Source organism: Octopus bimaculoides, chromosome 10 (genome assembly GCF_046866305.1).
Source record: "Octopus bimaculoides isolate indiv1 chromosome 10, ASM4686630v1, whole genome shotgun sequence".
Taxonomy (NCBI): domain Eukaryota; kingdom Metazoa; phylum Mollusca; class Cephalopoda; order Octopoda; family Octopodidae; genus Octopus; species Octopus bimaculoides.
The window spans coordinates 89,391,189-89,417,778 of record NC_142937.1 but is presented as its reverse complement, the minus strand read 5'-3'; the positions used below and the strand labels follow the sequence as shown (position 1 = coordinate 89,417,778).

Sequence of the window (26,590 nt, the reverse complement as noted above, 5' to 3'; positions counted from 1 at the left end):
TCATCATCATCATTTAACATTTATTTTCCATGCTAGCATGATTTAGAAGGCTTGACAGAAACAGGTAAGGTCAGAGGCTGCACCAGGCTCCATAGAATGTTTTGGCTTGGTTTCTATAGTTGGATGTCCATCCTAACACCAACCACTCCACAGAGTGTACTGGTGCTTTTTTATGTGCTTTTTATGTGGTACCATTACCAGTGCTTTTTAAGTAACACCAGCACCAGTACTTTTTATGTGGCACCTTGGTTTTAAAATTTTGATTCTGTTGTGGGCAGATCTTCTTAAGTACAGCAATGTGCCACATATCTCAGTCCTCTGTCATCTCCTTCATAAGGTTCAGCATATTGAGATTGGCCTTCAGTACTTCATCCTATGTCTTCCTGGATCTCCCTCTTCCACAACTTGTGATTGGTACTTCTTTATGCAACTGTCCTTATCCATCCACACCTCATGACCAAACCAGTGCAGTCTCTTCTCTTATACACTGCATATAATTCCTCTTATTCCCAATTTCTCTCTCAGCACACCAGTGCTCTGTCACACATGCACACTGACATAGTACATCCAGCAGAGCATACCAGCTTCATTCTTCTCCAGTCTTTGCATGCCCTCCACATTCAGGGCCCAGGTCTCACTATCATGCAGCATCACAATTCATACACTTGGTACAATTTTCCCTTCACACAAAAGTAAAAGCTCTCTAAACTTTCTCTATTCTATTCTTATTCTAGCTATTACACTTTCTGTACAACCTCTTCCACTGCTCGTTATGTCACCTAAGTAGCAAACGTTGGGACATACCAGCAGATGGTGTCTAAACCATTTAGCATATAGTCATAGTCAGTGATATGGCTTGCAGCAGGACTTGTTCAGTATGTGACATTGATAAGTCAAAACAATAATGCTCTGAGAAAGGACCTGATGTGAGTTGTCTCATTACTTTCAGGTATTTTTTTACACCAGGCACATAGAGAATATATTCTCTTACACCTAAAGACCGCAGCTGACCCATGAACTAAGAACACACATATCTTGTGTATGCGTGTTTGTTTTTGTCTATATACTTTGAGCTACTTCTAATTCATATTTGAATGTGTGTGTGTGTGTATTAACATTTAGCAGAAGCAACAGAGTGACTGTAGGTCTGAGAGTTTTGTGTGTTGCAGAACCTGAGTCACTCCGTTGCTTCTGCTAAATATTAATAAGAATATACATATACTCATATTTTGAGTTCTGTTTGCATCACCATACCAATATATATATATATATATATATCTTTTCAAAATGTAACCACATGTGAATCATTGATGATTTTCTTCCTCCGTCTTCCTTTCTATTGAACTTTCCTCTGTTTCTGAAGAAGAGCGTTTGCTCGAAATGTTAAACCATCTTTCTTTCCTTCCCTGAGCGTCTGCTAATACTTTGCATGTACCATGTGCTTGCGTTGTTTTTTTTGTGTTTGTTCTTCTTTTTTGGATTTACTATATACATAGATACACACACACACACACACACACACACACACACACACACACACACACACACATATACATATACATATATACATACATATATGTATATATACATATATATTATATACAAATTCGGGTATGTAAATACAAACAGACATCCACAGGATAAAATGAGAAAGTATTCTACTAACCTGGATTTAAGATGTAAATATCCCAGCCTGCAGTGTTGGGTTTGAGTTCATGAGTCGCATGAGTCACAGTACTCAAACCACAGGATCGAGATCTATCACTGTACTCATAAGAATTACATCCTGGAGATTCAAAGCAAGCTCTATTGCATGTCTTTAAGTCCACATTCTCACGCCGTCCAATATTATCCTGTCCTGGTATGTCTATCGCTTTTAATATAATCATGCTATCATCAGCTGGAAAAACAAAAAGGAAAGAAATACATTTTATGCTCATACACACACACACACATGCGTGCATGCACATACCCAGACACCCACACGCACACACACTCACGCTCACGCTCTCACACATATACATATATATATATATATACACATCACTTATATATTCTAAATATTATAAATCATGAGGATCTCAAAATATGCTGAATTACTAGTAAAAATAACAGTGTGAAATATTCAGCAGAAAAGATGAAAGCTAATAACATCTGAGTGTTAGACATAAACCTAAAACTATAGTACTTCTTAAACTGACTGATAGGACAGACATGTAAGTATTCCAAAAGCCATCTCTCTTTGGAAAAGTTCATATTCTTAAGTCTTGACAGTGTAAAAGATAGCAAAGAAATAAATAGTGAGTTATATTCATACTGTGCATCATTGTCATTTTCACTAAATGTTCACTTTCCATTGGCTTGAGTTGGACATTTTGACAGAATCTGACTATGTTCCTTTGTTTACCATGTTGGCATGGCTGGATGTCCTTCCTAAAGCCAACCACTATATTGAGTGCATTGGATGATTTTTGTGACATTTGCACAACTGATGTTGCCTTGCTACTTGCAACTAAGGGATTAAAGTGTCCCCCATAATTAAAGGAGAGTACAAAAGAGTGTGATGATTTTTAGGGGAGTTATGTGAGTAGGTAAAGCAAAGTGAGAGGAACAGATTTATAATTGTGAGAGGATGGTAGCTGAGAGAGCAACAGAAGCAGATGTTACAGAAGAGGGAGTATGGGGTAGGTGGAAGAGAAAGAATTAGTATTGGTGTTAGTGAGAAAAGGAGGGAGAGAGTGGCATGGTAATGAGGTTGACCATGTTAAGTGGGGTATGGCTATCTCAGCTCACCACCTTTAATAATAATAATAATAATAATAATAATAATAATTTGGATAAGAAGAACTGTGGAACTATATAGATTAGCAGAAAACATGAGAAGCCTTAAATGAAACAATATGAAATGCTGGAGAACTTAACTGACAACAGAGTATCGGGTATTAGGAGAGGTGAAAATCAAGAGAGGAATCTTCCAGAGGGACAGTGTCCCCACTGATCTTTGTACTGGGAATGATCCCCTTGAGTGAAATACTATAGAAGACAAAGTTGAGATGTGATCTGGGAAGAGGTAAGGGAAAAAAGACAAATGTTGTTATTACTACTACTGCTTCTAGTCAGGTTTAACAAAAACAAGTGTTGCCATTCTTACACAGAAAAAATGCATTTGAAAATATGCATAAATTGTTCAAAATCAACAAATGCTGTATGATAATTCCCTAAAAATATTTATAGTTCCTATAGCATTGCTTCCTCTTTTTCTGGAACATGTCTATATCTGTCCTTATAGGTAAACCTGTCAATGTCTTTACATGAGTGTTTGTCTGTCTACTATGATACATAAATAGAATCACAAATTTCAGAAAAAGAAGGAGAGTCCAATTATATAACACAAAGAATAATTACGTTCTACTCGTTGATAGTAATCTCTGTTTTGGGCTTTTTCCATTCTCCCCGTGGAACGTGCACTTTCTTTTAATAGGTAACATTTTGTAGATTCTCTAGTCATTTCAAATGACAAACAACTTTTGTCAGACCAACATTTCTTTGCACAGCCTTCTGCTGTTCCACTTTTATCATGCCACAATTGCTTATTTTTCACGTTCAGAGTTGCATCTTTTACTTTCACAAAATTGACCAGAGCACCTACATTTAAAATAAAATTTAGACTAATGAAGACTGACAATAACAACAACAACAACAACAACAACGATAATAATAATGATAATGTCTAACATAGACAATAGGGCAAAGTTTGAGGTACATGTCAGTTAATTAAACTGGATCCCTGGAAAGAGAAAATTATCACAAGCAGAAGTCAAAGAGCCAGTACAAATAACACAACACATTTCTTTTACTTGATCCATGAATGATTCTGTCAGTCTATCACCCTTCTTAACAAGAATAATTATAATTATCATTGAAGTTAATAATCTTAAGGATAATTGTTCCTAAACTTAAACACAGGGCCACAGATTCTGCAGTGAGGAAACATGAAAATATATCATTCTCACTACTTAAGTAATGCTTATTTTATCAACCAAAGAAATATGAATGGTGAAGTGCATTGAGGAATCTACTGCAGGATAAGACGACTTCTTTCTAGTCTCATGGCCTTATAAACTTGCATGAGCTCATGACAGTAGATCATCTTGTAGGGGTGGGTTCTGAGATCCTCCTTCAGCACTCGTTACATCGATGTTTGGCTTATTTTTGCTATGGCAGCCAGTTTTGTGTTGGAATGATAAGGATTTTGCTGTATTTTTTCTCTGGTACTTTTGATAAGCAGAGGGATCTGCACACTTCCTTTTCAGCCACATCCAGGTTGATCAGTGGTTGGACAGTCTCTTGAAATTTCTTGACAATTGTTCATACTGTTCAGTTAATTTTAAGCTATTTTGCTATAGCTGTATTACTTTCACCTCCTTTGTGGAGGGTTATGATTGTATTTCGGTCTATAGCCATTATCTAATTTATAAATCTGAATTTATTTAGTCTGAAACAAAAGAAGACACACTAAGCTTTTATAATGATGTATAACTTTCATATCATATCATATCATATTTATTGATAATTATTAAAGCCTAAAGCTTTGGTTGCCTTAATTTTGAGACACCCTGCAGAGTTATGTCAAAGAGACGCTGTTGTGTAGGGAGGGATCTGGTTGTCAACCGAGTCCATCATGGTGATTGTCCTACACTCTGCTTTAACAGGAAAGAGAATGCAGCTTTCCTCTGTCCGTTAGCTTTTTCAAAAGATGTTGAAAGATATGGTGATAGATACTTTCCTCTTTGGTTCAGCACCTTTGGACTTCACTTGTGAAGACGGTGAAGATGGAGAGGGCAGTACTGTCCCAAAGGAAAATTATTGACAGCTGGGTGTACATGTCAAAAAAGGGAAAGAGTGAATGGGGACTTCTGTGCATGCATTTATAAGAACAAGAATTGAAGAAGACATTTATCCTTGGAGTTCAGGGTGATCTTTGACGGTGGAGTTCTTCAATTGGCTCTGGATAAGATCCCTCTTAATTCAGAAGGACTGCATCATCATCATCATCTTCCGTTTAAATGTGTATGCATTCACTGATAGTTTTTTTTTTTTTACTCATTTGATTCTCTGTAAACTATCATACTTTATGCCTATCTTTGTATCATCAGCCTGATGTCATGTCCTACAGACAAATAAAAAATATCATTATTTTTTTTTTTTCATGACTCAAGGTGGCTGAGTGCAAGGATCATTACAAGCATTCAGAGAAATGCTTTACACCATATATTCAGGATCTTTAAGTTTTTCAGTTAAAATCCAGCTTAGTTCAGCTTCATGTTTCACCCTCAAAGTTATTGAAGGGTACTAGTCAAGTATTGGGATCAATAGTATTTACTAAACCCCTCACATCATAATTTACATGTGAGCCTACATCTGAAACCATTATTGTTATTAGTATTTGTGGATTAGAAGATCACTACAACATCGAAAAGCTGTTTCAGAGGATAGCCAAAATCTAGTAATGAAGGACTCAGTCCATTATGTTATACAGAGATTTGGATGATGACATAAAGTATGAGTGAAACAGAGCAAGTCTGAAAATAAAGAAGAAAACTACCTAGATATGGGTCAAGCATAGATTGAGGCTAATAAGTTCACTACACAACAATGTGGCATTGAGTGAAATCTTAGCTTCATAACTAAGGATGAAATCTGGAAGATAGAAACTATATGGAAGCCTGTCAGAAGGAACAAGCTTCCATTCTTCTAGTTCTTTGTTGTTAGATGTAATACATCACCCAATAGAATACCATTACCTGGCCTCGGGATAAAATTATTGGAGTTCACTCTATTGCAAGCATTTGGAGAGGTCTCAGGTCTGAGAATAACTGCTTCTCCACCCACTAGTCAAAAATACTATGTAGAAATTGTCGTGGAGTCAACCATTCTTCCTCTGACTTAGACATCTCATAAAAAGTAAAACAATATTACTTAGAAGCAACAAGAGAAAGTTTATTTACTTTACCTTTACAACCAGCCACCGATGTCCATTTGTTGTCCTTTTCACATACTGAGATCAACATATCTTCGTTTAGGCAAGTATAGTAAGCTTTTGATCTATAGGTGGTGCTATTGTGGGACTGAAATGCCCCAATAACATACTTTGGAGTTCCACAGCTAACTTTTTCATAAGCTGAAATTGGAAACAGAAATTGATTTTAGTTGTACATGTATGTTTGGAGGTGGTTAAGAAAAACGAAATTATAATAATGTTACAATGACAGCAACCATTCTTCCTCTGACTTAGACATCTCATAAAAAGTAAAACAATATTACTTAGAAGCAACAAGAGAAAGTCTAGTTACTTTACCTTTACAAAGAGTTGGTACCTTTGTCCATTTGTTGTCCTTTCCACATACTGACTTTAGTGTTTCTCCCTTTGGGCAAGTGTAGGTCACTTCAGATTTATAGGAGGAACTTTTGTGAACCATCTGTGCACCAAAAACTTCTTTTGGAGGTCCACAGTCAATTAGTGCATAAACTAGGATTAACAAGAGAAATTGACATGAATGGTGTGCATGTGTCTCAGGAGAAATGTGAGAACAAGGAAATAATGATAATGTTACAATAAAAGATACTGTGTGGAACAGATTGAAGAAATTTGTACCCAGATATGCATGCATAGACAAATACATGTACACACACACACACATCTGCCTTATATATTATAGATGTCATCATCATCATCATCATCATCATCATCATCATCATCATCATCATCATCATCATCATCATCATCATTTAACATCCATTGTCCATGCTGACATATGTATTTATATATATACACACACATATGTATATACACACAGTTACATATATATGCATATATATGATACACACACAGATGTATACAAACATAAATACACACAATGGGCACATGATTACTAAAATGAAAACAAGCAACTGACCTGGATTAAGTATGTAAATATCCCAACCTTTATCATTGGGCTTAAGATCATGACTCAAGTAAGTTGCATTACTCAGATCACAGGCCTTTGTTCTTTCATGGTACTCATAAGAAAAACATTGCGGATGTTGCAAGCATTCATCATGACACTTCTTTAAGTTCACTTTCTTAAGCTGCTCAAAATTATCCTGCCCTGGTATATTAACTCTTTTAAATACAAAAACCTCATCATAGACTGGAAAAAAAATCAAGAAATACATATTATGCTCATGCATGCACATAAAAACAGAAAGACAAACAGACAGATACAAACATACACACACACGCGCGCACACTCACACACAAAAGAAACACTACGAATATATATTAAATATTATACTGCACATGGAGAATAATTTTTTTAAATGGACAATTTATTATAAATAAATATTTGATCAGCGAAATTATACCCTCATCAGCATTTATGTGAGTCGTAATACATCTTGAGACTTACTCAAAACTTTATTTCAATATTTAGATTGTAAATAATCCTTTTGTACTTCTTTCTCTGATGGTATGCTTTTGTAAGGTAAAATTTCCCTTATACTTGCGATCAACCAACATGTCAATTGCCATTATAGCCATTCAGTTTTAAACCAAAGCACCCCATCAGAATAAATTCCTTTTCTGATGGATTATCTGCAGCCTAAACATTGACGTGAAGTTTTGAGTATGTCTCATGACTTAACAGAGTTCACAAGAATTCTGAGAAGAGTGTCATGCCAAAAAATAATGTTGTGGATGGACTGATTTTTTTATAAAAAAAAACTGTCCATTAAAAAAAATCAAACCAGGTGGCTTTCTGATATTTTATTTATAATTTCAATTAAGTGGCACTGCTAGATAATTATTTTTAATGTTTAAAAAATATTTGTAATAATAATAATGGTAATAATAATTTGGCATGTTATGTGAAGAATTCAAAGGAGAGATTGATGGCACGAGCAAAAAAGATGAAATTCCTAAGCAAGGGATGAAGCAAAGGAAAAGAGACCTCTGGCGATATGCTGTGCATGAGAAGACTTGTCAGGCCAAGTGAAATCGTAGTTGTGGCCATTGCCAGTGCCATGTAAATTGTACCCATGGAATCGGAGTCAGGCCATCTCTGGTGGCTTGTAAATGGCAAACTTATCAATGCCTTTACAGAAGTGTAGGTATACATAAAATGAAATACAAATGTAATCACAAATTTCAGAAAAAAAAAAAGAGTTCAATTATAAAATACAAAGAATAATTACTATTTAATTTTTGATAGTAATCTCTGTCATCAAATTCCACTATTTTCGTGGAGGTAGCTGCACTTTCCTTTGATTGGTAACAATATCCCATCTCCTCTGAGTCTTCAAATGATGAACAGCTTTCATCATTCAAACATTTTTCTGCACAGCTTTCTGCTCCTTTCCTTCTGCGAGACCACATTGATTTTCCTGATACGTCCAGAATTGCATGCTTTATTTTCACAAAATAGATGTCAATATCTAGGATTAAAGTAAAATTTAGGCCAATGAAAAATGACAACCACAACAATAATAATTTCTAACATGGAAGGCCAAAACTTTGAGTTGGAGTTTGTCAATTAAATTGATTTCTACCCTTGATTGGTATCTTTACATTGTCAGCGAAAGAAAGAAAGACAAAGTTAACCTCAGCAGGATTTGAAACCAGAAGGTAAAGAGCTAGAACAAATACCACAATACATTTTGTCTAATGTCAAATGGTTCACTCAATCCATTACCATCAATGGGTCAAATATAGCTTGGGATTAATAAGTTCACATCCCAACAATGAGATATTGGGTAGAGTCTTGGCTATGTGGTTAAACATTTGCTTCACAAGTAAGGTTGAAATTTGGTAGATTGGAACTATTTGGAATCATGGCAGAGAAGACAAGCTTCCACATTTCCGAACATTTGGAGAAGTCTTAGGTCTGAGGATAATATCCTCTCTCTCCTACCAGCCACAGATACTGTGGAAATTGCCATGGAGTCAGCCACTTATTCTCCGACTAAAATATTTCATTAAAAAATTAAATAAAGTTATCAATACAGTGGCAACAAGAAAGATGTGATTTATGTTACCTTTACAAGTAGCTACTACTGGAGTCCATTTATTTCCTTTTTCACATCTTGATCTAAGTTGTTCACCCCCTGGGCAAGAATACATTACTTTAGATTCGTAGTCGGTGGTAGTGTAGGACTTCAATGCACCTTCAACATATTTTGGAGTTCCACAGTGAACATGTAAATAAGCTGAAATTGATAGAAGATCATAAAAATCGCCTTATATGAAAATGAGGAGTTAATGACAATTTGTAATAAAAGATATTGAGTGAAACAAATTTAGAAGTTTGCACGTACATTGTGCAGCAGTGTGGGTCTAGTTATAATTCAGCCACTGCTTGCCATGCTGTGCGTCAAAAGTAGAGTAAACAGGTAAACATGATGGTTATGGAGTGTTACTATTGGAGCAGTCTAGTAGATGCAAATGGTGTGCCAGTCAGAGGATACATACAACAAATGCACAAAGAATGGAGGGCAATAGACCTGTTTGAAATTACTGAACAGAAATTATGTAATCAAGCAAGAACAATGTGAAAGAATGAATGATTATCAGAATTGGAGTTAGAAACTATCAAAAGAAGGTTATCATGTAATGCTGGGCAGACAAGAAATGAAAGTGGTGTAATGGAAGAAATGGACAATTGCCCATAAATGGATAATTGCCCACAATTGCCTAAAGCAAACAGCTTCTTATCCCCAGCAAGAAGCTATCCGTTTTACAAAAGACAGTATAAGCAAAAAGATAAGCAACTGGAAAACAACAGGACCTGATGGTGTACAGGGATTTTAGATAAAAAAAAAGTTCAGTAGGTTTGAATAATTGATTGCAGAGTAATTAGTGCATTGATTGATAGAGAAGAAACCCCAGGGTAGGTGACCAAAGGACGAACAGTGTTGTACTTGAAGGATGTATCAAAAGGAAATGCTGCCAAAAATTACAGGCCAATGTCTTGCCTTCCATTAATGTGGAAGTTACTGTCAGAAGGGATTGTAGAAAAGATGTACAAATTTCTTGATAGACAAAATGATAATGCAAGATTGTAAGCAAAGGGGGACAAATTTGGGAATGACCTGGAGTGACTATTGCAAAGCTTATGATATGATTCCATATTCATGGATCATTGAGTGTTTAGGTTTGTTTGGAATTGTGAAGAATGTAACATGGTTTTTGAAGTATGGTGGGGTGGAAAACTGATTTGACATCGTATGGAAAAAGCTGGGCCCCTTGGGCATCGGGAGAGGGATTTTCCAAGGAGATATCATATTTCCATTGCTTTTTGTTCTTTCTATGATTCCTCTGATCTTGGTGCTGAGGAAAATGAACATGAGATATCAGTTAAAGGGAAAAATCTCAACGAATCAACTACATCCTCTTTATAAATTATTTGAAGCTGTATGTCCGGGATGAGGCACAAGTGAGTTCTTTGGTGAACACACTCTACTGTTTTAGCACTGATATTAAGATAGAATTCGGGCTCAAGAAGTGTGGTATAATGAAGCTGAAAAGAGGCAAGGAACAGTCCCTGGCAGGAATAGAATTACTTAATAGAGAACTAATTAAACAAATTGAAAAGGAAGGCTATGAATACCTTGGCATACTAGAGTTCAATGAAATCATGGAGAAGGAAATGAAAGAACAGTTGAAGAAAGAATATTTCTGAAGACTAAGATCGGTGTTGCACTCAAAATTGACTGGATGGAATAAAATTCAAGTAGTAAATACATGTGTGATAGCATCACTTTGGTATGGAAGTGACAAACAAGCATATTTGGCATATTTTGCTTTTTGAATAGAATAAAGGCAACAGCACAATGGAAAGTACAAAGAATATTAATACAGTATTATGAGGATTGAACAATAAGCGTAAGTCAGTGTCAGTGGTGGTTCTAGAAATTCTGAGCCAGAAACTACAGCCTACAAGACGTGCCTCATACTGGAAGATCTGCAAAGCTCAACAAGGATGTCCTACAAATCCTGGTGGAAAAAATCCCATCATAACTGTTGAGGAACTAGCAGAGAAGCTTAGATTTGGTCATTCAACCAGTCGTTCAAATAATCATCTTTGGCTTCAAGACAAAAGGTGTTCCTCCATCATGATAATACTCAGCCACATACAGTGAGGATGACACTCCAAAGGCTGGAACAGTTTGAATTGGAAACGATGCCCCACTCATCATACTCACCGGATATTACCCCATCTGATTATCATTTATTCCGCAGTCTTCATAATCATTTGGATGGAAAAAATATGAATTCTGTAGACGAGGTCAGAACAGACAAGTGAATTTTGGAAGAGAGGCCGTGCAGCCAGACAGATGGAAGAGCATTGTAGAAAATGAAGGAGAGTATATTTTAGATTTAAAATATCTTTGTTTATTTTAATTTTGAAAAATGAAAGAAGTATATAAAAACCACATTATTTATGGGATGACCCAATATATTAATATATGTAAATACACACACACACACACACACACTCACACACACATATGTAAATGCACTGATATACACAAAATTAGTAAAATGAAACCTACTGACCTGGATTAAATATGTGAATATCCCAACCTCTTCTGTTGGGTTCAAGTTCTTGAGTCAAATGAGTCGCATTACTCAGTTCGCATAGCTTAGTTGTCTCACTGTACTCATAAGATGTACATCCTGAGTGTGCATGACATGCTTGATGACACTGCACTGGGTCCATGTTTTTAAGCTGTCCAATATTATCATACCCTTTTATGTAAACTTTTTTAATTTTAAAAAGATGATCAGTGGCTGGAAAAAAAAAGAAAACAGGAAATACATTGTATACTCAAACACACACAGGCAGACAGACATACACAAACACATACCACATGATAGATTAAATATCATAAAGCATGTAGCACACAATTTTTTTAATAGAATATTTATCATTGACAAATATTTGATCCACAACATGAAAACATAGTTGGCATTCCTGTGAGTTGTAGAACATATTGGAAATTGAAACATTGTTTCAATATTTAAATTACAGATATTCCATTAGAACATCTCTCCTCCAATGCTGCCCCTTTGTAGGGTTAAAACTCCCTTAAATGGATATCAGCCAACCAATCAACATGTCAAGTATTGTTACAGCTATTCAATGTTGCTTTTGTTGGCATTGTTACTGGATTTGTGGAGTCAGAAGAATTTAGGTGAGGGTCTCCCTACTTTCACTTTCTGTTGTGAGTAGAAGGTTCTCAAGTGTTTGAATTGATGGCCTATAGTAATGAAGTCTGTATCTACCTATATTTCACACAAACATTTCTTCACTTGGACATGTGTGGCCATTTCCACACATGTAAGTTCCTCTGTGATACACACTTGTACACTATTGTTTTGATGTTTGAGGTTTTGATGTTGTGTTTGTGACATAGTCAGCAGAGGGGCTTTAATTCATTTTACCAAATGATAGAAAGCTTTCTGTTGTTCTGTGCTCTGATAAGAGCAACACCTGGCCCTCCTGTCTTCTACCATAATTCTTGCAGTGTCTCCATTCTCTAAGTGAATGAATTCGGGGATCTCTTGTTGATTTTTATAGATTTTCTTGACTGAGTTCTACTTGTGCCTTAACTTCTAATTCAGGTCACCTTTCAAGTGAGGTTAATTTCATGTTCACAATCTTCCTGTACTCCTCCAAAATCACACTAAAATAATTAAAGTCTATTTCAGGAGGTACATTGTTTAGTGTCATACAAAAGGAATAGAGGGAGATGTTCCATAAGAGTTTGAGGAGGTATGTTTAGAGATTGGCAAGATTTGACTATAGCAAGTAATGGTGAGAGAAATTGGAGTGGCTACGATGTGGGTAAAGTAGATATGTAAGGGCATAGAAAGTGTGCAGATAGGCATATGAGAGAGTGTGGAGGGGGCCTGCAGTGGGTGAGATGCATGAAGGAGAGTGGATACAGCACCAGAAGTATTTTATTCCTATTTCTAGCAATCTAGGTATCACATCACCTTTAGTCACATTTAGTGATGAGTGAATTTTTTTCTTTATGGTATTAAATTGCACCCTGTTGTTTAGATTATCATGGCAATAGTACAAATTCAGAACTATTCTAGTTTGTATATATGTGTTCATATGCATTATGTATGCCTTGTATTTCATGATACAGCCCCTCTGTTTTCATTCTTTTTTTCCAGGTATTTATCTTTAAATTATTTAAATTGCATAACCTATCTGATTTCCAAAGACGGCAATTTCTTGGAGCATAGATGGCTGGGATTTCAGTGACTAAAACTGTTAAATTGTTTAATGCTTTAAGAGGCACGATATCTTAAATCATATTGACATTCCAAAATCATGGTGAAACCAGCTCTAACAAGCATAAATCTGGATAAAAGGCAAAACTCAGTGATGGATTGCAGAATAGTGAATCAGAAACATCAGAAAAAAATGGAAAAGAGAATCCAATTATAAAATACAATGAATAATTACGTTTTACTAGTTGGTAGTAATCTCTGCTTTTGTCTTCTCTCATGTTATCGGAGTAAGCTGCAGTTTTCCATGATAAGTAACATCTTTTACTGTTTTTAGTCATTTCAAATGATAAGCACTTGTCTTCAGACAAACACCTTTTCGCACAAGCTTCTGCTGTTACGGCTTTATCAACCCACATTTTTTTCTCAGGTTCATACAAAAGTGCATTGTTTATTTTCACAAAATAGTTGTGAATATCTAGAATTAAAGTAAAATTTAGATCAATGAAGAATAACAACAACATAATAATTTCTAACATAGATAGAAGGCCAAAAATTTGAAGTAGGAGTTAGTAAATGTTCTGGATTTGATTCTCAGTCTGAGACAGTTTATTTAACATACATAATTAATCCTTTCAACTATAGGCACAAAGCCTGGATTTTGTGGGGAGGGGGACAGTCAATCACTCAACTGGTACTTATTTTATTGACCTCAGCAGAATTTGAACTCAGAACGTAGCGGTAGATGAAACACCACTAAGCATTTCACCTGGTGTGCTAACCATTCTGCCAGCTTACTGCTTTATGTATTTTACATACATAATTAATACCATTGAGAAAAACTTTGTTTTTTTTTCTGCTAGTGTTTGGCCATGTGCCTTGATAAAGAATACTTACCTTATTTATTAGTATATAAGATGCACCCATTCTAACAAGTATATTTTTATGAAAAAACAAATTTAATGTTTCATCATACATATATCAGATGTAGATTTATATGTTGTGGAAGGATGTATAATGTGATGATGTGACTTTTCCATATAACTGCTGATGTAGTGTAAACAATTTTTCCAAAGTTTCTGAAAACATACTATGATATTTTGGTTTGCTTTCAATATTTTATTATTTGTAACAATTATTGCACATGATGGGCTTACACTAATCCAGATCCCTAGCCTACAACACTCAGTCTTCTATCCATAATATAGCCACATTAAACATAGGGTAAATTTTTGAAATCATCATTATCATCATCGTTTAACATCTATTTTCCATGTTGGTTGGGTTGGACTGTTTGACAAGAACTGGCCAGCTGGGGAGCTCTCAGACTCCAAATTGTCTGTTGTGGCCTGGCTTCTAAAGCTGGATGCACTTCCTAACATCAACCACTTTACAGAGTGTGTTGGGTGCTTTTTCTGTGCCACTGGCACAGGTGCATTTACATAGTACTGGCACATCTTATACACCAACAAATACTGTAATTGATTGCAATGATGTGGTCCATGTCCAGCCTGAGCATCCACCATAACCATGAGCACCTGAAGGATCAGGTGATGGTTTCAACCACACAATAGATTATGCAAAAGTATAAGTTATGTCAGGTTTTTTAAATTACAATATTAAGTTCAACAATTTCTGGGCCCCTATGTGATTGTTCAACAATTCAGAAGCTGGCTATTTCAAAGAATTGCTGTATTCTAGTAAAGTAGTTAGTGCATTATATTGTATGGGTTTTGGATAGAGAAAGGGCAAGTTAGAAATTCAGAGGAAAACTGCTAAGATGGGCTCAGATATAGTTGTGAGGTTAATAAGTTCACTTCCCAACAATATGTTATTGTTTTGGGTTTTGGCTGCAGGGTTAAAAATTTGCTTTGCAAATCAGGATGAAATCTGATAGATGGAAACTATGTGGAAGCCTGCTGGAGGAAAGAAGCTACCACACATCCATTTCTTAGATGATAAACTTACTTCATCACCCAATCTAACAGTATTACCTGGTTCTTGGGTAGCTTTAATGCAGTCTAGTCTGTTGTAAACATTTGGGGAGGTCACTGGTCTGAGGATAACCTCTTCCTTCCAGTCATAAACACTATAGAAATGTTTGTAGTTACAGTCAATCTTCTGATGACAAAAACTATTAAAAAATTCCCAGACAAAATCAAAAACAGAGAACCTATTTACATTACCTTTACAACTAGCAAATGCTGGTACCCATTTATTGTATTTTTCACATATTGACTTAAAAGATTTTCTTCCATCATTACAAGTATAGGTCACTTTAGATCTGTACCTGGTGGTAGAGTAGGACAGAGATGTTCCAGCAGTATTTTTTGGACTTCCACAATCAATTTTCCTATAAGCTGAAATTTATGAGAAAAATTGACATTAATGTAAATATCTATCAGGAGGAGGGTGAGAATGAGGCGATAATGAGAAATTTTGATTGTAATATATTGAGTGAAATAAATTAGAAAAACTTGCACACAAAGACAATTATATTTACACACACACACACATTTGTGCATATGTGTGTGTGTGTATTGATGTATATACATATTTCTTCTCTCTTGCATATCGTATTAAATTTCTGTTACACCTAACTTTTTTCTCAATACACTAGCGCTCTGTTACACATGTACAATGACATTGCACATCCAGCATAGCATACTAGCTTCATTTCTCTCAAGTCTTGGCATGTCCTCTGCATTCAGGGCCCATGTCTCACTACCATGTAACATTACTGATTTTACACATGCATCATATAATTTAAAATTAGACCTTAGGGTACCCTGCATGCATAGCATCACCCTCACATTTAAATATCTTGAAAACAAATAATATTGTACTCATCATGCTATGATTTGATGGTAGAAATTATCTGGGGTGTCAGATCTTTCATATTTTTTCATAACATACCCTGTAATGTAGTAAATTATATATTATATATAATATTGCCCCTCTTATAACCCCTACCAGTTTAGTCTGCAGTCATCCTCTGCGATGATTGCACTGCTTTTTTCCTTCAGTTCTAAGACTTTCTTCCCTATCAGTCATAATTGGTATATTTATAATGAATTATCAGATTGTATGCCTCTTAGGTATACTCTACACCTCCTAGGAACTATATGATTCTACATACATCAGTGCCTGTAATATTACATCTTTATTTTATAAAACCACATCTAAATGTATCCTCATCTTACTTTATTTATCTTTTAATTTGCTTTGTTAAGAATACCTTGACATATATGTGATTGTGGCCATACATACAATAAAAAGAATGCAAGCATACAATAAAAAGAAAGAAAAAAATCTACTGACCTGGATTAATTATATAAATATTCCAGTCTCCCTTGTTTAATGTAAGGTCATGAGTCAAGTGAGTCACATTGCTCATATCACAGGCCTTAGCTTTTGTATCATACTCAAAAGAAGTACATTTGTTATCTTTAAGGCAAAGTTCTATACAATTCATTACGCTCACTTTCTTAGCATGCTTCAAATTATCCTGATAAGCTATGCTAGCCCCTTTAAATACATAAACATCATCATCGGCTGGAAAAAGAAAAAAGAAAACATGAAATGCATGTGATACTCTCACTCATACACACAAAATGTTACACATATACATTAAATGTGGTGTATAATTTTTTAAATTGGAAAACTCATGTGAGTTGTAATGCATCTTGAGAATATTTAGATTGCAGATAATCTATTGTTACATCCTTCTTCTGATGGTGTGTTTTTGTAGGGTCAAAACTCTTTTAAAGAGATTGTCAACTAATATGTTAAATGTCATTATGGCCATTCAACCTCAAACAAAAGCGCATCATCAGGAAGGGATGTATGAATGGATTATCTACAACCTAAAACACTGAGGTAAGGTTTTGAGTATGTTTCATGATGTAGTAGAATTCACATAAATTCTGAAAAGGTGTGTCTTACACTGAAAAGTAAATGTGTGTGGATTGTGTTTTTATAATAAATTGTCCATTTAAAAAATAATGCACCAGATTACTTTCTAATATTTTATTCAAAATTTCAATTACATGATCATCATCATCATCATCATCGTTTAACGTCCGCTTTCCATGCTAGCATGGGTTGGACGATTTGACTGAGGACTGGTGAAACCGGATGGCAACACCAGGCTCCAGTCTGATTTGGCAGAGTTTCTACAGCTGGATGCCCTTCCTAACGCCAACCACTCAGAGAGTGTAGTGGGTGCTTTTACGTGTCACCCGCACGAAAACGGCCACGCTCGAAATGGTGTCTTTTATGTGCCACCCGCACAAGCCAGTCCAGGGGCACTGGCAACGATCTCGCTCGAAAATCCTACAGGAGCCAGTCAGGCGGTACTGGCAACGGCCACGCTCAAAATGGTGCATCTCATGTGCCACCCGCACAAGAACCAGTCCAGGGGCACTGGCAACGATCTTACTTGGCTTGCCGGGTCTTCTCACGCACAGCCCATTTCCAAAGGTCTCGGTCCGTAGTCATCGCCTCGGTGAGGCCCAATGTACGAAGGTCTTGCCTCACCACCTCAGCCCAGGTCTTCCTGGGCCTACCTCTTCCACGGGTTCCCTCAACTGTTAGGGTGTGGCACTTTTTCACGCAGCTATCCTCCTCCATTCTCACCACATGTCCATACCAGCGCAATCGTCTCTCTTGCACGCCACAACTGATGCTTCTAATGTTCAGCTTTTCTCTCAAGATACTTACACTCTGACGGGTATTCACATTGACATTACACATCCAACGGAGCATACTGGCTTCATTCCTTGCGAGCTTACGTATGTCCTCAGCAGTTACAGCCCATGTTTCACTGCCATGTAGCATGGTTGTTCGTACGCATGCGTCATACAGTCTGCCTTTTACTCTGAGTGAGAGTCCCTTTGTCGCCAGCAGGGGTAAGAGCTCTCTAAACTTTGCCCAGGCTATTCTTATTCTAGCAGCTACACTTTCAGCGCACCCACCCCCACTACTAACTTGGTCGCCCAGATAGCGGAAGCTATCGACTACCTCTAGTTTTTCACCCTGGAATGAGATAGAAGTTGTTTCCTGTTTGTTTGCAGTCTTTATTGCACCTGAACATCTGCCACAAACAAAAACTAACTTGCTAGTTAACCTGCCTTTGATGTTGCTGCACCTCTTATGTGTCCATAGCTTGCACCGGGTACATCTTATAGAGTTACTACCTACTCCTTTTCTACATACTGAGCAGGGCCATCTACCTGAAGGGGTTTGTGTTTTATCTACCTTCCTACTTATTAGGATTTTGGTTTTAGCTAGGTTGACTCTAAGGCCCTTCAATTCTAGACCTTGCTTCCACACCTGAAACTTCTCCTCTAGTTCTGATAGTGACTCCGCAATTAGGGCAAGGTCATCAGCATAGAGGAGCTCCCAGGGGCAACCTGTCTTGAACTCCTCTGTGATTGCCTGGAGGACTATGGTAAATAATAGGGGGCTGAGGACGGAACCTTGGTGGACCCCTACCTCTACCCGGAATTCATTGCTGTACTCATTTCCAACCCTCACCTTACTGGCCGCATCTCTGTACATGGCTCGCACAGCTCTCACTAGCCATTCTTCTATCCCAAGTTTCCTCATTGACCACCAGATAAGGGATCGGGGGACCCTGTCAAAGGCTTTCTCCATGTCAACGAAAGCCAGGTACAGAGGTTTATCCTTGGCTAGGTATTTCTCTTGCAACTGTCTCACTAGAAATAAGGCATCAGTAGTGCTTTTACCTGGCACGAACCCAAACTGCATCTCATCTAAATTGATTCGCTCCCTAATTAGTTGGGCTATGACCCTCTCTGTAACTTTCATAACCTGATCTAACAGCTTGATGCCTCTGTAATTATTTGTATCTAAAGCGTCCCCTTTACCTTTGTAGCAGTTGACTATGATGCTGCTACACCAGTCATAGGGTATGACTCCTTCGTGTATCACCTGGTTCGTAATACGGGTGACTAGGCTATAGCCAACACTGCCAGATATTTTGAGCATCTCTGCAGTGATTCCTGATGGGCCGGGGGCTTTCCCGGTCTTCATACTCTTAATTGCTTTATCTACCCTGGTACTATCAACTCGGATAGCTGGTCCCTCTATTGGGTCGACATAAGGCAGGCTCTCTTTCTCCCATTCATTCTCTTTATTAAGCAATCTATCGTAGTGGCATCTCCAGACCTCTTTCTTTGCATCCTCATTTAATGCAAGCGTACCATCATCCATGCGAACACATTTCTCTCCTACAACATCACTATTCTCTCTCCTACACTGTCTTGCAACCCGAAATACCTCGAGTCTTTGGTCCTCACGGCGCAGAACATTGGCAAATCTTTCCTTATCTGCTTCCCCTCTGGCTAAATAAACCTGTCGCCTAGCCTCCCTTCTGGCACATTGGTACAATTCCCTGCTACCACCGTTCTTCCAGTCCTTCCAAGCTTGTTTCTTTTGTCTAATAGCCCTGTCTACCTCCTTGTTCCACCACCACGTTACTCTGGGTTGGGAGGGGACCTTACACCACCCACAAATCTGGTCGGTGGCTTTCAACAGGTTGTCCCGCAGAAATCTCCAATTGTCTTCCACGTTGTATGATGCTATATCCCCTTCTATTTCGTTAAATGCTTCAAGTAACTTGTCTCTAAGTCTCTGTCCGTTTGCAGGGTCTTTAAGCTTCCACACCCTTCTTCTCCAAGCCTGTCTAATTCTGGGCACCCATTTTGCCTTGATCCCAAAGTCGCTAACTACTAATCTATGTTGTGGGGTACATTCTTCGCCAGGGTAGGTTTTGGCATTTATAAGCCGCCCTCTTTCCCTATTTCTGGCGAGGATGTAGTCGATTTGGCTAGAGTGTCTGCCGGAGCGGTAGGTGACTAGGTGACTGGCAGGTTTCCTGAAGTTGGTATTGCAGACTATAAGATTGGTTGCATCACAGAACTCCAGCAGTCTGGTTCCCTCCTCGTTGCGGGAACCGAAGCCATAGCCTCCATGTATGCCATGGAAGCCCCCAGCACGACGTCCGACATGACCGTTGAAGTCTCCAGCCACAAAGAGAAGGTCCCTGTCACTCGTCGACGAGGTAGTTTGCAAGAGGGTGTCATAGAATTGGTCTTTCAGACCATCTGGTAGCCCAGGTTGAGGTGCATAGGCTGAGATGACAGTAGCTAATCTATGATGAAGCACTAGTCTGATCTTAAGTACTCTGTCACTTACTCTAACGACCTCGATTACCTTATCCACCCATTTCTCCGCTAGAAGTATTCCTACGCCCCCGACCCCGTCAGTGTTCCCTGCCCAGAAAATCTTGTACCTGTGTTCTTTGCCTGTGAGGAACCTTGCAGAACCTCCTCTCCATCTTACTTCCTGGATGCAGCACATATCTACGCATCTCCGTTCAAGCATCTCAACAATTTCACCAGATCTACCTTTCAGCGTGCCGACGTTGAGAGTGCCAATCCTAACAGTATGGGTGTTGGGGGTGTGGGCCTGTAGCCTGGGAAGAGGAAAAGCAGTGTCGTGTACCTGAAAAGAAAACTTGCAATTGGAAGAATTCATAAGCAAAACATTACCTACAACCTGCAAACATTTCTCAACCTTAATGCGCTACCCAAAGGTAGGGGAGAGGATGGCCAAGGCCACTAGATGGGTTCCGGGAGACAGCCGAGGTTGACAGGATGACAAAGGGATGAACTTCCGGTGGAGGGGGCGGGGTGACAGAGGAATGAACTTCCGGTGGAGGGGGTGGGATGACAGAGGAATGAACTTCCGGTGGAGGGGGTGGGATGACAGAGGAATGAACTTCCGGTGGAGGGGTGGGATGACAGAGGAATGAACTTCCGGTGGAGGGGGTGGGATGACAGAGGAATGAACTTCCGGTGGAGGGGTGGGATGACAGAGGAATGAACTTCCGGTGGAGGGGGTGGGATGACAGAGGAATGAACTTCCGGTGGAGGGGGCGGGATGACAGAGAAATGAACTTCCGGTGGAGGGGGTGGGATGGCAGAGGAATGAACTTCCGGTGGAGGGGGTGCGATGACAGAGGAATGAACTTCCGGTGGAGGGGGTGGGATGACAGAGGAATGAACTTCCGGTGGAGGGGTGGGATGACAGAGGAATGAACTTCCGGTGGAGGGGGGGTGGCAGAGGAATGAACTTCCGGTGGAGGGGGTGGGATGACAGAGGAATGAACTTCCGGTGGAGGGGGTGGGATGGCAGAGGAATGAACTTCCGGTGGAGGGGGTGGTATGACAGAGAAATGAAACTTCCGGTGGAGGGGGTGGGATGACAGAGGAATGACAGACGAATGAACTTCCGGTGGAGGGGGTGGGAGGGCGGGTTACCGCCAGCGAGTAGAGAGGGCTCTTAATTGTAGATTTTAAATATTTGAGAGACAACAATGCATAGATCGTAATTTTTTTAAAAGAGCAATGAATTCTGGGTGATTAGAATATAACGTAGCATGAATTTAGGAAGCTTAGAAAATGAATAAGCATGAATTTAAGACAACAACTGAATTCAATTGAATTTCATGGAGAGAAACAAGAAAGCGCAAGGTATTGAGATGTTTGAGGCCGTAAATAAATAAAAATCTCTATCTTATCTGCATCTTGGGTATTTCGTCGTAGTACGTCAGCTAGATAATTTAGAATGGGTTTCTCATTTATATATAGCCAGAACCTGAAGACCTTAAAGGAAAAACTACGAAGGGGGAGAGAGAGGATGGAGGGGTAGACAGAGGCATGGCGGGAGAAAAGATCATCATCATCATCATCATATATATATATAAAGAGAGAGAGAGAGAGAGAGAGGGAGAGGGGGGACCAGTCAAGCAGCACATCACGCTGTAATTCTTGGGCTGAGAAATCAACACTTAAAAGCCATAATTTTAAGGAGCGATAAGAATTTTTGAATAAAGGAAAATGGGCAGTGGTGGTAAGACATAATAATCTACATTTTAAAAATACTTATAAAATAACAATAATCCTTTCTAGTGTAGGCACTAAACCTGAAATTTTGTGGGGAGGGCGATTAATCAACTGCATTGACTCCAATTCTCAACTGGTACTTATTCTATTGACACCCAAAACAAGGAAAAGCAAAACTGATCTTGGCAGTATTTTAACTCAGAACATAAAACCGGAAATGCAATTAAGCAATTTGCCCAGTATGCTAACAATTCTATCAGCTCACAGCCTTATGGTTTCAAATTTTGGCACAAGGCCAGCAATTATGAGGGGAGGGTGTAAGTCAATGACATCAGTCCCAGTGTTTGGCCGATACCTTATTTTATGTGCAAAGTTGATCTCAAGCTGAAAGAAATGTCACTCAGCATTTTGTCTGAATGCATTAATGATTCTGTCAGCTTGTCATCCTTAATAATAATAATGCCCTGATGCAGTACCAGGCACTGGCACTCATGGCATTTGGTCTTAACTGATTGGAAGTGTGATCATGTACATGTTTTGTCTTGGTATAAAAGATGGGCTCTGCTTGATACCACAGATTTGCCTGTCAGTTGCTTGATCTTAACCAGTTGAGCATGACCCTTGGTGGCTGACGATAGGTGCATCTCTGATCATGACCAGAAGTAGTTGGAGGGCATCATAGCCATGTGTTGAGAGGGATTCTTTGGAGTGACTTCTTTTTCTTGCAGCCAGCCATCACTTCCTGTATCCTGTCAGTTGTTATCAAGCATTTGAAGAATATTGCATCCACAGCCGAGAACTGCAGAAGGTCATCAAGGTTGATGGTAAAAAGCCACCATCCTCTCCAAACAGTTAAGCAAAATGCCTCTGAAAATGCTAAACAGTGCCAAGGACAAACACCAACTTCTTTGTGAGCATGCAGCATTGCCAAGACCTATGACTTTGTTTTGAACAGAGTTGTAGGACTGAAATTTTCTCTTGTGCTCCCCTTCTTTGGATCCTTCTTCAGCAGCCTCATCACTCCCCAAGGATGGTTCTAGTCTGCTGCCAGCTGAAGTAGATAGCATAAATGCCAAGACAGGAATGAAGATGTTTGGCATGCGGAAGTATAGTTCATAGAGCAGATCAAATCCTGGTAATTTAGGTGCCACACAGTGGCTCAGCACATACACCACTTCAGTAGCTAAAACTGGTCTTTTGCAGCATTCATAATAATAATAAATATTCTCAGATATTACACATATTTGTTGAAAAACTACAAAAGGGTTTATAAATTAGTATGTAGCACTAACTCAGATGAAATCTAGAATACAATGAACAATGTGTGTGTGTGTGTGTGTGTGTGTGTGTGTGTGTGTGTGTGTGCCTTTTAATATTGTACCTTGGTTTATGTGTGATTTTGTTAACACACACACATGCACGCACGCACGCACGCACACATGCGCACACACACAGGGTTAGATGGGTAAACAGTTATGCTCGAGGGCCCTTAATATTCTCAGTCTACCCCTGCTTGAAGAAATATATATGCTGAGTGAAACTTCCTTTAAGTCATTGGCTGTGAGTCCTATGAATGACTGAAATAGCATTGTTGTTATTACCACTACTACTACTACTACTACTACTACTACTACTACTACTACTACTACTACTACTGCTGCTACTACTACTACTACTACTACTACTACTACTACTACTACTACTATTACTACTACTACTACTACTACTACTGCTGCTACTACTACTACTGCTACTGCTGCTACTGCTGCTGCTGCTGCTATATAATTCAGGTTTGTGAAAAACAGTTGCTTTCCTTACATCAAAAAACAATTGAAAAGTACATGAAAGTGTTCAAGGTAAACAAATGCTGTATGAGAATGACCTAACAGTATTTACATTTCCTAGTCTTGCTTCTTTGCTGAAAGGTGTCTATGTCTGTCCTTATAGGTAAACCTGTCAATGACTTTACAGAAGTTGTTTCATATATACTATGAAGTACCAATAAGATCATAAATTTTGGCAAAAGAAGAAAGAGAGCTCAATAATAAAATCCAAAGAATAATTACGTAGTAATCGTTGATGGTACTCTCTTCCTCTGGATTTTTTTAGTTTGTTGGTGTTTCCTGCACTTTCCTGTGATATGTAACATCTTCCTCTTCCCTTCACTACTTCAAATGATAAACAAATTTCAGCTGACATACACTTTTTTGCACAGGCATCTGCAGTTTTTATATAGCCACTCATTAACTTTTTCTCAGTAACATCCAGAATTGCATTTTTTATTTTCACAAAAGTGTCCAAAGAATCTGGGGCAAAAGTAAGATTTAGAATAATGAAAAGTAACAGCAACAATGATTTCAAACATAAATAGCAGGCCAAAAATTTTAGGTATGAGTTGGTTGATTAAATTATACCCTACACTTAGCTGGTATATTATTTCATTGGCGCTAGAAAGACCAAATTGACATCAGCAGGATTTGAACATAGAAGTAAAAGATCCAGAATAAATACCACAACAGTTTGTCTCATGCTCTAATGATTCTGTGAATTCGTCACCCTTAATAGGTAGAAAACCCGAAATTTCAGGTAAGAGTCAGTCAATTCAATTGGCCTCTGGAGTCGATGTGTAATTTATTCTATTGACCCCGAAAAGGTATAGGAGGTCTCAGCAAGATTTAAATTTAGAAAGTGAAGAGCCAGAACAAATACCACAAAACATTTTGTCGGTACTTTAACAATTCGGTCAATCCATAAAGCATTGACCTTAACAACAAGAGCAATTATAATTATTATTGGTGGTCACATTATTTATGATAATGGTTTCTAACTTAAACACCAGGCCACATATTCAATTTGAGTGTTTGTTATTGTAATAAATACATTAACATTGGACCAAGTATTATGTATCACCATGACCACCTGAAGGTGGTGTTGAACCAGGCAACATACAGATATTACTAGTGAACAAGTTATGTCAGCTTCGTTAGCTTGCATTATTTTCTGTGGTCAAGCCAAAGTAAAGGCCTCTATGTTGTCACTCAACAGGCAAGAAATAGCAACAAAACCTCCTTCAAATTACACCCCTAACATTTTAAAACAGAATGTCATATTATCAAATGTAATCTTAAGGATTACATTAGATATGATATGATAGATCAAGCCTGAGAAATGAGAAAAAGAGAGAAATGTCATCTGTCAAACAGATTTCCTCAGGAGATGTAGAATCAACTACAAGACAAAATTTTAGTGCTGTCTTTAAAACACAAAAACATAAAAATGTATGAAACTGGTCACTCACTAAAATCTATCTAGAAATAATCCCTGAATAATAGGTACATTCTAAGCTTCACTGTGAAGTATATCAGTAAGTTTTGAACTGTCTCTTTTGTAAATTAATTAAAATTACTAGATACATGAGATAATCATAAACCACAAATGACAGAACCCAGTCAATCTTTCTTTTACTGTCCACAGTGAGGTTATATAATAAAGGTAACACATATTTACAACTATCTCAAGTATATAGTAAATTTAACTAATTCACTATAGCATTGACAGCTCAAAACCTATGGATATACTCCATAGAAAAGCTTAGTATAAAAAAATAAACATTGCTAGCATGTCAGAAATCCTTTAATTATCAAATGAAGTATTTGAAGCCATGACTGTGTAATCAAGAGATTTACGCAACAACCACAGGATTGTTAGTTTCAATATTACTGCACTGCATATTGGACAAGTGTTTTCAATACTGAGCTTCAGTTGACTAGTATCTTGAGAGTGGAATTTGGTGGATGGAAACTGTGCACCATATACATGTGTATATTTTTTGTTCATATATATCAATAAAGAATGTAACTATTAGTGAGAAACTGAAATACCAGTGCCACTCTATTGATACCCTAAACATCATAAATGTAATATAAAAGTAATTGAGCTTTTTGAAATCTGTAATCAACAAGGCTTATTGTTCACAAATTATGATATAAAAAAAATATCAACAAATAACATGTTCTTACCTGATTTAGCGAGACAATATTCAGGACAGACTGAAATTTCAGAAAATAATGAGAACTTTTTAATAAATAGACCTTAAAACTTTTCAGCTGTTAATTTTATAAAACAAAAATTGAGGCCTTTAAAAGTATTATAAAATATTTTAAAATTGGTTATTAACTGAGTATTGTTATTTTCTAAGATTAATCATAGATCAGTCTTTAACAAGCATATCTATGATCAGAGTCTTTTCCATCGTGACCATCCGATTTTTTTTGTATATCAAGGACCACATCATCTCATGTGCCCTTCTATATTTAATAGAGTAGGGTGTGATTTGAGGAAATGGCAGGTGTTATTCCAAGCATGTTTTGTTACTGCA

At 37.8% G+C, this 26,590-nt stretch overlaps 1 protein-coding gene across 1 annotated transcript in view; it reads right to left on the bottom strand.

Annotated features, from left to right (window-relative positions):
* The window catches only part of LOC128248837 (uncharacterized), a 137,517-nt gene extending 120,763 nt beyond the window's left edge, over positions 1 to 16,754 (bottom strand). The window contains exons 1-12 of the mRNA XM_089358259.1: positions 16,601 to 16,754; positions 15,570 to 15,639; positions 15,274 to 15,413; positions 13,518 to 13,757; positions 11,594 to 11,827; positions 9,073 to 9,243; positions 8,233 to 8,472; positions 6,957 to 7,190; positions 6,359 to 6,529; positions 6,014 to 6,181; positions 3,406 to 3,645; positions 1,667 to 1,900 (exon numbers count right to left, since the gene is read on the bottom strand). Coding sequence (XP_089214385.1) covers positions 1,667 to 1,900; positions 3,406 to 3,645; positions 6,014 to 6,181; positions 6,359 to 6,529; positions 6,957 to 7,190; positions 8,233 to 8,472; positions 9,073 to 9,243; positions 11,594 to 11,827; positions 13,518 to 13,757; positions 15,274 to 15,413; positions 15,570 to 15,639; positions 16,601 to 16,754 — 2,296 coding nt within the window. The remainder of the gene's footprint in view (positions 1 to 1,666; positions 1,901 to 3,405; positions 3,646 to 6,013; positions 6,182 to 6,358; positions 6,530 to 6,956; positions 7,191 to 8,232; positions 8,473 to 9,072; positions 9,244 to 11,593; positions 11,828 to 13,517; positions 13,758 to 15,273; positions 15,414 to 15,569; positions 15,640 to 16,600) is intronic.
* Between the last annotated feature and the right edge of the window lie 9,836 nt (positions 16,755 to 26,590).